This window comes from Poecilia reticulata, chromosome 15, assembly GCF_904066995.2.
Source record: "Poecilia reticulata chromosome 15, P_reticulata-male-v2, whole genome shotgun sequence".
Taxonomy (NCBI): domain Eukaryota; kingdom Metazoa; phylum Chordata; class Actinopteri; order Cyprinodontiformes; family Poeciliidae; genus Poecilia; species Poecilia reticulata.
In genome coordinates this window covers 16677129-16690827 of record NC_088844.1, presented here as the reverse complement: position 1 = coordinate 16690827, position 13699 = coordinate 16677129, and the positions used below count along the sequence as shown (strand labels likewise).

At 36.7% G+C, this 13699-nt stretch overlaps 1 protein-coding gene across 1 annotated transcript in view; it reads left to right on the top strand.

Moving 5' to 3' along the window:
- LOC103476895 (zinc finger matrin-type protein 4) overlaps positions 1–12856 on the top strand; it is a 68152-nt gene extending 55296 nt beyond the window's left edge. Inside the window, exon 7 of the mRNA XM_008429624.3 lies at positions 8799–12856. Coding sequence (XP_008427846.1) covers positions 8799–8820 — 22 coding nt within the window. The 3' untranslated portion in view covers positions 8821–12856. The remainder of the gene's footprint in view (positions 1–8798) is intronic.
- Positions 12857–13699: the final 843 nt, after the last annotated feature.

Genomic DNA, 13699 nt, shown 5'->3' with positions numbered 1-13699 from the left:
GTGTGTTTTGTGTGGTGATTGGCATTAGGAATCCATCATCCTAAAACAAAAACAGATTTCTCTATCACATAAACAGCTGGACTCCTCAGTCTACCAGCTTCTCTGTCTTATCTAAGCCGGCCATCTGCTTCACAGGCAGCCGCAGGTCACTGGAAGCACTGCACACTCCACAGTTGGTCCAAACTGGCTACTGTAATTGGACCTGTAAAGGATAACAGCAGTCATTATGACATGATAAACTGGCAGAAATTTTTTTTACAGTTTACACTGTGTGGTGATTAAGCTCATGCACTTAGCTGGCCAGCAGACAAACAACACAACTGAATCAGGCACATGAACTAGAAAACACAATATAAGTCTCCAACTGAAGCCCTCCTAAAATCGAATAACTTAATTGCTAAAGTGAAAATGAGACAATGAGAAGGATAGGCCCCCAGCCAGCAGGAGTTGAAACATGTTTTAGCTTTGCTGTTGTATAAAAATTAAGTATTTTAATTGTAGCATGGTATAAACTACTGTCAGGTAGAATTATCTATAATATTGTCTAAAAAAATGTTTTCTAGTTTCAGCAAGAATATAATTTAGCAGAAAACTGACATGCTATTTTATTTTATAGCAACAAATTCCAAAAAGAACCCTAAATATAAAGTGACATGCACATCCACCATTGTTAGATTTAAAAAATATGTACACTGGGAAATGTTTAAGCCATTTCTTATTTCTTTATACACCTTTGGAGTATCTAGGCTTTCACATGACATTTAGAAGCCTAAATACATTGTATATAAAGTAGAGATGTGCCGATCACGTTTTTCCTCCCGATTCTGATTCCGATCACCCATGAGGGCCGATCACCGATACCGATCACATAATTTTTCTTTTTTTAATCATAAGCACTACCGGTTATATTATGTGGAAAAAGGAACCATAAATTCACCTTAATTTAGACAAAAACTTGTTTTTAATAACTTTTTCCAAGAAAAAAAACAAAACAGGCCTTGTGCAAATTGTACTGCTATCGGTAATACTATCTTTAACAGACTGATAACATATGAAGGCTCTGAAGAGGCTAAATAATGCAAAGAGCCAAAATAAAACCTCTCAACATTGCCTAAAAGTTCAAATATAAAACTTAACATTCAAAGGCAAATACAGGTTCCATTACAATAAAGAGCCACCTTAAGCCACCTGAGTTACTGAATGAAAACTTCCTGATAGCATGGCGGCTAGCTGATTTCTGCTATTTCTGATTGGCTGTTTCTGACTGAGCGGACTAATAATACAGAACAGGGAGGAGATCGATTATTTTTTCAGAGATTATCTGTCTCATGTTAGGACAGGGAAAGTTTTAATACATATGTAAAATGTATTTTAAGTTATATGCTGCAGCTTTAAGCAGAGGTTTGGTGTGAGAGTCACTACCAGGTGGAGCAGAAGCGGCGCTCAGTCTGTGAAATATTACTACCTGTAGTGCGTAGCAGTGGTTCAACAGCGAGAACAGAACCAGCGCCTTACTCCGCAGCTCGAAGACTTAAATAATTTTGCGGGTTATTTGTTTAGCTTTCTTACCGTCATGCTAATCCGTGTGTTTGTAGCTGCGCTGTAGATTTGTAGATCGCTCCATATGTCTTTTTTTACTGCAGTGAGCCTCGACGTAGCCAAACTCCTCATGTATGGCATTGTTATTATCCCATATTAGATTCGTTGTGTTGATGCATTTTGACGTGCTTCACCCCACGTGCTTCAATTTTCCGCCGCAACATGCAAACTTCCCCATTCACTCAGTGCGTTATAGTTCCACATGGCTTAGGATTTGTTGTTGCGCGTTTGCGCAGTGTGAAGGAAAGAGGAGACCAGCTGCATAGGCAGGCTGCGAAATGAGATGCAGGTGATCGGTTTGTGTGATCGGCAACAAGAGACCGTGATCGGCGATCACCGATCATACACTTTTTCACGGAAATCGGCCGATTATGATCGGTGGCCGATCGATCGGCACACCTCTAGTATAAAGAGATAAGTGGAGTTTAAAGTGGTCTAAAGCAGTCGATAGTTCATCAGACTTTCTGGTGCTGCATTAGAGTTTTTCTTTTGACAGAATGAATGAAGAAAGTGTGAAAGCAAACAGACCTTCAGATAGCCTGGGAAAATATTGCTCAAAACAACTTTAAATAACTTTCACAGGTTACAAGAAAGCTCTGTGAAAAGCAAACTTTTTTTCACTTTTCCTCAGTACAAAGGTAAAATATAAGTTGTTTTGCAATTTTTAGATAAATACCTTTGTAAGATGATCAATATAGAACTGAAAATCTTGTTTTTATTATCCTTGTCTCTTTACAGCAAGTTTTCTGCTGATTCATTCCTTCTGCTTTAAAAATTGGTCTCTTTGTTTCTGCAGTTCCCCCTGTTTAACAACAAGTAATAATTGATTTAAAGTCATATAATCTATAATAAATGGGTAATTTACTATGGGTAACTTCTACCAAGTTGGACCCTCTTCTGCCATGAAACTGCCTTTTCCTTCATAACACATTCCTCAAAGGATTTGGTCAAATAATCTATCTATGGTTATCTAGACATGATTTGTGTTATGATATGTTTCTACCATATGGTAAATATGGTCTGTCAAACTGCATTTTGCAGCCAAGTTAAAATTAAGACAGTCCTGTTGTGTATTGGCAATGAAAAAAAATTCACTTTTGACCTTTTGGATGTAAAATGTCATCATTTCATTCCCTGTCCAAGTAGACATATGTCTCCAAGTTGAAGACATTCCCTCAAGGTGTTCCTGAAATGTCACATTCACAAGAATGGAGAAAATCTAGGTCACAGTAACTTTGACTTTTAAACTTTTACAACTAACTTCAAATGAGTCTTTTTTCTGATTCCAACTGAACAGATGTGCCAATTTTGAAGACGTTTCTTAAAGGTGTTTTTTTCTGACCTCTTTTAACTGAAAAGGACTGCAGACTCACAATCTAGATACATAGAGGTAATACAATATTTCAGATCACATCAATTATCACTTAAAGGTTAAATATAGCTAAAAAAATACAACCACATTCATGCACATATAGGTAGTAATACAGATGTAGACGCACAGACGCAGATGCTGAGGGTAGCTGTGATGTTAAGCTTACGTGATGACCATGACTCAGTCTCTTCCCTTAAGCTACTGCTGCCTCTCGACCATTTACCTGGCAGAGAAATCAGACTCCAAATAAAGTTTTTACAGGAACAATAAATTAGACTGTTACTAAAAGTAGAATCAAGTCAGCTAAAGTAGGACAACACTCAACCGGGGGATAGTCACTAAGTTACAAAAGATTTCAGTGAGTCTGGTGGCATCTTGCCTTTCATAAATAATAAAAAGCACACTGTCTGTTTGCAGTAGATATTGACCAGTATTGTTTCTGTGGCACAAATAGGCTTTTAGAAGAGATGTGTTTTAGAGCTATTCAGAATTCGATTGAAATTGAGATATTAATAATTAGAGGGAATCATTGATGCAAGCAAAGAGCAGCCAGATTATGAGTTAATTATTCAGTTTTCTGATCATTTGTTTTCTTAGAATATTAATAGATGTTTTTTTTATTATAGCAAAATAATTATGGCATGAAAAGTAGCATGTTTGACTCAAAGTAGCCACTATGTAATTACCTGAGTAAGAATAAAAAGTATTCTGTATGAAACTAATACTTAAAATAGGCAGTATATATATATATATATATATATATATATATATATATATATATATATATATATATATATATATATATATATATATATATATATATACCATGTATATGGAACATGGTAAATTATACTTTTTACCGCATCTTTTTTGCTCTCTGAATGCCACATTAGGCTCAGTAGATAAAAAAAAAAAATAACATTAGAACAACAAAGCCTTTATACGGCAAAGTTTAACTTTAACTTGTGTCAGCATCTGGTGCATTTTTGGTTAAAACATATTTGTTCTTCTTTCAGTGAAGTTACTCATGGTGGGTAGTGTATCCAGAAATGTTACTCAAGTAAGAGAAGTGATACTTCATAATAATATTACAGAAGTAAAAGTAAAAAGTATGGCGTCATAAAGCTTCTCCTAAAACAATTTATCTTCCAAAATGTTACTCAAGTAAAGGTTACTGAGTAGCTACCCACCTCTACCAACACAATCGGTGGTTTTATTCTCACTGTAAAGGAAGTTTTAATTATCATGTTGAAAAATAAATGTTTTTTTTTCTCCAACATAAAAAGCTTTTTGCTTCCCCATGACAAAGGCAGCTGTCGTGCAAAGGATCATATTGTATTGTTGCTAGTGGGCAAATGCGTCTTGAACAAATTCTTTTCTTTTCCCCTAATATTCTTGGCCATGTCTTCTGGTGCAGTGTACCAGCAATAATATTGTGATTTAGGCAGACAACTTTCACTTTGTTTAAAGATGCAGGGGCTACACATGCTACTCTTGAAATATTAATAACTGAAGATAGATTACCGTTTTTTTAAGCTGAATCAAAGATAACAATATCCAAAAGACACAAATAAGCATTGCTTTTAGCTTTCTCTGACTGATTAATAGAAATAGGATGTACTAAACACGTTTTGTTTTCAACAAGCTTAAAGGGCATCTACAGATAATTAGGTCTGTGTACGTTTGCAGCATCATCTGGCTTTATTTTCAGAAAGTAGGCATTGTCTGAACATTAGGCAACTAGATGATCTCTATAGGCTACACGTAGCATATTATACATGCACATTGTAAAGATTTGAAGAAAAAAGGGTTAAATATTGTAATTGACTACTAATAATATTCTGCAGTGCACCCCTTGAACATCCACTTGCAATAAATTATTAATTACTGGGATGATTTTCGAATGACCCAGGCAACGTGTAACATGCAATGTGTGCAGGCATCAGGGAAGCCTTACAACACAATAAAAAATAGAGTTCAATATTACCTCTTCTTAATTGCAATAAATAGCCAATCAGATGTATAAATGTTATGGATCTCTAAAGAAATCCACCTAAATCAAGTTAAGATAAGAAGGATAATATAAGATAAGACTGTACTAGTTCCAGAGGGAAATTCTTTGTCACCCCTGTCATTTCCACTACATAAACTGACGCCAAATGAGAGTTTCGTGGTGGGAGGATGATCAACATTTATTAAAGGTTATATTTTCACTGCATTTGATTTAAATCATTCCCAGGTAAATCTTCTATTAACTTTTAGTAGGAGTAATTTCATCTTGGTGCAAACAACATCACTTATTTTGAATGTCATCAGGTTTTTGAATGCCTGCACTCAACTATTCAAATAATATTCACTAAGGTTATTTGGCAATTAGTTCATTTAATTAACTTTTATCTATTAAATTAAACAGGTTTTTGCTTTCAGTTTTTGTAGAGAGGTGGAGAGAGTAAATAGTCGTCTTAAACCAATGGTGTAGCAAAAGATCTTCTGCTTGCCTTTAAAGTAAAGAAATACTAAAGTATTCTACTAAATCCAAAATTTATTACAGTTATAGTTCAAGTGGGCTTTCCGTGGTTTGCAGAAAGGCATAAACTGTAATCACTGTGACAGAATTATTGGTACTTGGAGTTTATTGCTAAAAATCAGCGCCAATGAGAACGTTTTGGAAAAACGATGTCTTTCAGAGGATAAATGTTGGGGCTGCATCATCATCCACTTTTAGTTGTAATGTTCTTACCTGGGTAACGCAGGTCCAGTATCAAACTTGCTGTTGGGCACTGAATGCTTATAAATGCAAATTGCTTCAGACCAAAAATGTACTCTTGAGATTATTCCCATAAAAAAAAAATCTAATTACTTCACATAAAAATAATGGAGTTAACGTCCACTCGCTCGTCTGATATTTTAAGATTTATCTGCTGTCAGCTTCTGTTCTCGTCAAGGTTCAGCTCAGAGAGACCCCGGGACGGCTTCAGTGACATTTAAGTTTATATGATAGAAGAATATTGTTGGTCCAGTGACATCTGAACATGGGTGACCGGTGCAGCTTTGCAACCTTGACCCTCTGAAATCTCTCCATGCTCCCATCTAACTACTTGGACTGGAAAAGTGATAAATGTGGAAATCACTTCTAATATTTCTTCAAGGAACATTTTCTTTCAACTTTAATTGAATGTAAATACTTCTGTACACACACACACACACACACACACACGCACACACACACACGCACACGCACACACACACACACACACACACAGACAGACAGGACTCTTTTTTTTTGACTTCCTTTCATTTTTTTTTGTTCATTTCTGTTGCCTAACCCTAACTCTAACTTAAACTCAATTTATACCTTAGTCCTAGGCCTAACCTCTGACCCAAAAAGAGCCCTTCTCCTTGTGGGCCCCAAACCCAGGAGTATTTGTCAGAACAATGGGTCTTACAGAGTGAGAAATGTTTGCATTTTAACCCATATTAGGACATTGTAATGACTCATTCTTTGCATTTATGTCTACCTCTATAAACGGGGTCCACCGGATTAGGACCAGGCTTCAGAAGGTTAGTAAAAACATCGGAGAAAGTCCTGGGCTCCATAAATGAGTAAACACTCACAGCATGCAAAAGTGACCTTCAAATCTCCACAAACACCTCCGGTGGTTATTGGAGGCGCATGCACTCTCTTTGAACCCACTGTCACACACTCCTCATATATCTTACATCGCGCACATGTGACCCGGAGACAGATTATTGGATTAGTCCATTAACAGCCTGTTCATTCACAGACCATGACCTTTTTTCTGCCTCCTTCCTCGGCTTGATGTATATTTCCGTCTTTGCTCCCCACGCTTTAGCATTTTTTTTCTGTTTTTCTTTGTACAATTCTTTCATATCGCAGATTATTTGTGTTTATTTCTGATTCTGTTGTTGTTGTCGTCGTCGTTTTCCCACTTAAGGAGATGTGAATAGTTTTTTTGGACCAACACTGGTAAAGCATTTACAAGACAGTGGGACTAATATTATGTGAGCTTCAGCTATATACTGCAGATTTATGATTCTTGTCCCCATAGAAACAGAGAAGATGCAGAACATTTTCAGGTAAATGTGAAACAAATAACACTGACAATAATGGCTGATGTGTTTGACATAAAGCTAAATATAAATTTAACTCCATCTGTACATATGGAAGTGTCTCCACAATTTCTGTTCATGAATTTACCTTGCTGGTGAGTAAGTCTGCAGTGATGATTAACCTACTGCGTCACTTTTCTCAGGCAAACACAGTAAACAGTCTGTAAATAGATCTACTAGTATTACAGATTTCCTTTGTTATATATTTGTTTGTTGTTTTCCCCTTTTCAGATACCAGACACTTTCATCGGAATAACAAAATAATTGACAGTATCTACATATGATTTACATTTTTATGGCTCATTGTACGTAAAATGTATAGCAACTTTAATTTAGCAAGTCATCCTCTTTTCTGCGTTACATTTTTTTTTTCCTCTGCCTCTCTCATCTCTCAGCCCTCCTGGCTGCTACCTGTCGCCTTCCAGAAAACAAAACAAGCTTCCTCACTCAGGCCCTCCCTCTCTTCTGAGAGTCCAACAGATAGGTCCTGACAGAGCAGACAGGCTGCAGGAGCCACTGTTTTAACAGCCATTACCGAGACGGGCGCTGACAGGCTGGTTTGCCTGCAAATTCTCCTTTCTTCCTCAAAATCTGCCGCTGCGTTTGCACAAATGGTGATTATGAGGGTGCACTGCGAAGGGGTGGCAATTTACCAAAGACTGTGATGAAAAGAGTGGAATCGGTGCTGCCGTCTGTGGTTCGTGTTTTCATTTCAGGCTCAAATTGGCCGCAGCGTATGGAGGAGACATTTTAGTTTCAACGTGTTTGTTTGTTTGTTTGTTTCAACTAAAGTAAAGGGTGAGAAGCATAAGCTCACACTGAGACAAATCCCAGAGCTGTATAATAAAAGAAATGATAATAGCATCCCAGACTGAATGGAGAATCTATAACACAATAATTCCTAGGAGATAAAGAAGACATTATACGTTTGTGTTATGACTCCGTACAGCTCGCATCTCTGGCTCACGTTCGTCATCTGACCGATACGGATCTGCGGCAGGATTTCCCAGGATGTTTGTCCTCTATAACACTTCAAAAATAAGGCTCACTCACTGTGGTGTGAGATGCCTTCTATGATCTTCAGTCCGACTTATCGCTTTTTGTTTTAATTGAATACGGCTTCCCTGCCTCTCCACTTGCTTTATTTCATAGTGATAAAGCCGCAGAATGCAGCCGCGGCGGCTGTCATCGAGAAAAACAATTAGCAGTTCGTGATAAAGGCCAAATCCACAGCAAATATTGCACTTTAAACATGAGGGTTTATGCTCCTATCTATTTTCTTTGTTTTAATTTGGAGCACAGCCAGATAGCGGGCATAACAGATGACTGTAATTATGAGAAGACAGTGGAGAAGGAGTGTTGGTTAATGTTTCGCATATTGCCGAGTCGTACTTTGCAGTAAAGGGGATTTGTTTTAAGTGGAGCACGTAATGAGAAGTAGCAGCAATGCAGAATTACAGTACTATGTTGCTGTATGTTTGTCTTGTTAAAATACTAATGATGACTGTGTTTATTGTGCCATCTGCTCTGGATTTAAAATGTCAAATGGATTTACAGAGAAATAGGATTAGTTCAAAGGGACCAGGTAAGGTCTTTCACTCCACTGGGTTTCATGCTCCCTGTGGTTAAAAAGGCCAGGTCAAGTCAAATCTGAAGAACAAGACTAACATATTCTTTCGTGTGTTTTGTTTTTCAGCCTAAAGCAACACCAGCAGTAAGTCAGACCACACGGGAAAGAAGAAGCAACGAAGACAGATTGGGATAAACAACTTCAGAAAAAAAAGGACTTTGTGCCAGAAAGTAGTGCAGATTAACTGCAGTGTCTATTCTTACGTGCGTGTGTGCGCGCGTGTATAGGTGTGTGTCGTGGGCATCTATGCACATATCTAAAGTGAGTGTATGTAGGGAATAACGGTGTGTTCATTTCAGTATTCGAGGTATATTCAGCACATTGTGTTTGATTGTTGAACGGTCTGAACGATCTGCAGAAGTTTTACGACTGAGGATTACCACGTAGCTCCTCTGTGAACCACAATCATAAATTAAACTGATGTCACTGCATTACCCAGACTGGTAATAATCATTAAGTTGATCGCCACAGAACAGGAGTACTAATAACTCTGTGACTAGTGGTGACCCAGGTGTTCTGACAGTGATCTGAGTCTGGATACGATCCTTTATGTGTTTGTGATTCTAATGCAGTGCCTTGCAAAAGTATTGATATGCTTTGAGCCTTTTTGGATTTTCTTACATTAAAACCACAATCACAAATGCATTTATGACAAGTTTAATACAATATCATAGGATCTCAAAACTCTGACATCTATTTCTTCAGCTCCATTGACTCTATATATTCCTCTACAGTAACTACTTCAAGTCCTGTGGGCCATGTCACGATCCGCTACGCACATCCATACTCGATTTTCTTTTCAAACTAGCTCAAGCTTAGTCAGATTTGATGAGATGCAATTGAATGTCATATTAGAAAATGTGTTCTGATGTGCATCTGTTGAAAATAACCTTGAAGCGTCGAACATACTTTTCATTCATTTCTGTATTAAAAATGTTTTTTTCTTTTGGTCTCAAGTACATTTCTAAAATGTCATGTTGAAAGCACACAAAAAAACCTCAGAATTAGAACTTAAAGCTTGGGAACATCAGTATGTGTGTAATTAATCTACTTTCTTGGTAAAAGTTACTGCTACTAAAGTTTGCTACTGAAAAAAAAGCAACTTAAAAATGTTCTGATTTATTGGATATGACTGTATAAGTCTTGACACAGGTACAGTTGGTATGCTTCTCAGTTTTATTTGCAAACAGTTTTGAAAGCCATCCATTGCTTTTCTTCTACTTCACAATTATGCAGTACTTTGTACAGATTAATCATACAAAACCTTGATAAAATGCGTTGAACGTTTCAGTTCTGACACAACAAAACACAAAAAGCTCGAATGTGTGCGTCCGCTTTTGCAAGGCACCGTAATGCAGCGATGAGTTTTGATGGCGGTCAGGCTGTCTGCACGGTTCACTTTCAGACCACTTGAAACCTACTCAGGCCCAGACTTTAAAGTCTAAGAGCAAGAAAATCCCCTGTGACCTCAGCCACGACTGACTGCATGACTTGCCATAGGTTCAAACAAAAAAATAAACAGTTTTTGGTTTGAACATAGCAATGCCTGTCAGTGTTGTGGATCGGTCTGTTTTCAATATATGTCTCCCTCCTAATCAGAATCTGGAGAAAAAGGGTAAACGAGCAAAGAGACTCTGAGTTTTACGGTTGACGAGAGTCTGTGAATCATCTACTGTTGAAAACATTCCCACTGCACTAAGTATTGATGTCAAATGCAGATTGGAGGTGACAGAAGCTGTCTCTGTAAAGGGCAACATGTAGATAATATTTCTTTATATATATTTTTTTGGTTGCTATAGCCAGAGGAAAACAAGCTTCCCTCCATATTCATGTAGCACCTAATACAACTGGGATTGTTTTCGATGCATGCAACCATTGCATTGATTTGACTTTTTTCAAGCCTACGTATTGCGTGTTTTGACTGTAGTGCTGCTTTTTAGGAATAGCTTTGTAATGCATTACAGCACATGCTTGCAATGGAACTTAAAGGTCACATTCAAAAGTGATTTATTCATCCAACAAAGGAAAACAGTTTGATACTTGGATATTAGACCTGCCACTGCAACATAATGGCCTTGTGTTGTTTCTTCTGCCTGGGGATTCGAAGCTTCTTTCAGTGAACAAAGATGGGATGTAACAGCAAGGAGAAATGTAGTCACTCTTATTTTTCTATCAGCTTATATCCTGAAAAATCCTAAAAATAAATATCCTGAGCTGTAACAGTTCCAGGGAAGCGTTTACATACACTCATCATTGCTATCTTTTCCCCTTTAAAATCTATATTTAAGTTGGATTGGTCAAACTAAATTAACTTTAGAATTGCTTAGATCCAGATAGTGGCAGATTCAAAGATATACATTTGATCTCATTAATCTTTGGTCATATTTTGGTTAGAATATTGCACTTCAAGAAGATCCTCTTTCTAGCTAACAACAAACTTCTTGCATAATTCTCGCTTGATGTTGGGCGTCTGTTTATTACTGAATTTTTGGATCAGCTTGAAAAATAGTCTAAAATTTTCAACAGGTTGAAGCTTTCATGTTTTTCTGTTTTATCCACCTCAAGGCTAGTTTTGATGCATTTGGTATCACTTTTATGTTGGAACATGTGTCCATGTTTCAAGAATCTAGCTATTTTATTGAGATGAAGGTGAAAAATTGCAGGGCAGTCTTTCTTTTTTTTTTTTTTTTTGCATGTTTGTCACACCTTATACCAATTTAAATATAGTCAAAGACAACACAAGTAGGCTTTAACACAAAATGCAGTTTTTAATGGAGAAAAAAATGCAAACCTACGCGGTCCTGTGTGAAAAAGGTTGTTTTTGTTTCTCCGTTAATTCTATTTCCGCCACAGCAGAGAACGTGTGAAGTTTGAGACCTTCACATCGACTCCTCCGAATGTTCGCAACACTGTAGCTAAAACAGCTTAGTCGTTGTCTCCTCGGACCACAAAACTTCAGAAGACATTATAGAAACAGTGGCGTCTTTCTTGGTCGACATCTACTCACTGAATAGTGATGTAAAACTCCCTTTAGTGGAAATGGTGCTCCAGCAATTTTCAGTTCCAGTTCAGTGAATATCCAAACAAAATGATGTCAGAAACGTGTTATTAGCTACATAAAGCCTGTTGTCAAGATGCAACTTGTTAAGGAATATTTGATTGTGGGCATATTATTAATCCCATGTCTATAATTTTGACAATTTGCAGATTAGAAAAATAAAATCAAAAGTTGTTCACATAATTCTTGTTTATAAAATATAACGGTCTGTTCACAATCAACAGTGGTTCTTGCATGAATGCTGCATTTGGCACCCACATGCCCACAAAAATTTTAGTTTATCAGAAAAACAAAAATTAATTAGTTCATCTATTTGACACTAGTCTTGTACTTTACATGTGACACAACTATATCTGTAAGTACATTAGAGATGATTAAATATGTGTCAGGTTCTTAAAAAAAATCAGTGAAATGGTTCTGCAACTTAGTACTAACTTTGCGAGTATTTTATCACAGTGCTTACATGATGTAAAACATCAGGTGATGCTCCTTACATTACTCACATAGAATTGGGGGGAAAAGGGAAAGTTGTTTGAGGTGCAGCTGATGATATTTTCTTTTTCCCTTTTTAATGTTAACGTTGCCTGGCCCCTGGTTGCACCGTCTAGGTGGGGACATGCGATTAACGACATTGATGCTAAGATAAGTGTATGTAAACTAAAAACTGGATCTGCATATTGGTTTTAATGGTGTGAAAAAAAAAGTTTTTAAAAATTTTTGTTTTTTCTTCCTTTTCTTTCTTTTTCCCTTTTACAATGAGCAGCGTAAACCACTGAACTTTTTTTGGAAGGTTTTCCGTCTGAGACGTGGGAGAGTTAACATTTTTTTATGCATTTGTGCCGTAAGATTAACAACCGTAGAGCGTGGGCTTAAAATGAGATAGTTTATCTATGGAAACAGAGCAGTGTGTGTTCTTTAACAATAGCAGCAGGTGAAACTTGTGTTTTGAAAAGAAGAGTTTTGTATTTATAGTGTTTATCTGCACTGAGCCAAGAGTGGTAATGTTTCTTATTCTATTAATGAGAATTATAATATGCAGGCACTGGAATAAAATCATTTGATGAGTCGTGTTTTTATATGTTTTTTTTTGCTTTATTGTGGAAATAATAACCTGAAAAATGTGATGAAGGACCAGAATGCAGCAAGTAGCTGTGTTTGCTAATAGGGTTTATGATGGGAGATGTTTTTATCATGAAATATGCAGTCATCACGATAAATACACTCATATATAATCAGAAAACTGCCAAAAAAAAAGGATTCAAGATACAGCTGGGTTATTATTTAACTCTAGCAAAAATGCAAAAACAAGAGGATTTTTATTTATTCTTTTGTCATTTTTTATGTGCATCAGACTGTTTTCATGTATATTTACTCTGACTGCTCTCTCCTGCACTGACTTACTCACAATAGATATGTGTCAATATCTCAGCCCGTGCAAAAGGCCAACTGTGCCTTGAGTCACATATTTTAGTAGATGTTACATAATATGTTAGAGCGCTTTATCTATGAGTAGAAATTGTGTGATAAAATGCTTTTCAGTGGGTGTCAGAATGTGAAGCTGTTAGCTGCACTGACAGTGAGAGACTCTTTGTTAGTTGTGTACTGTAAGCACATTTGTAAACACACCTGATATTGAACACAATGAAACTGACATCTATATCTGTCATCTCTTGCAAAACCCAAACCTGTTTTTCTTCTTTCTTTTTTTTTTTCTTTTTTTTTTGCTGCACTATAAGACATTTAACAAATATCCCTAACACATGAATGAACAGCCTAACACTTTTTCAGAAATCACATAATTTTGTTCTTTTATAACTTTCATTTTTCATGGAATCTTGATGAAATGCATTTTTACACACATCTTAGTACTTAATTAACATTATGCAGCCACCGACTGGTATGTTGTGAC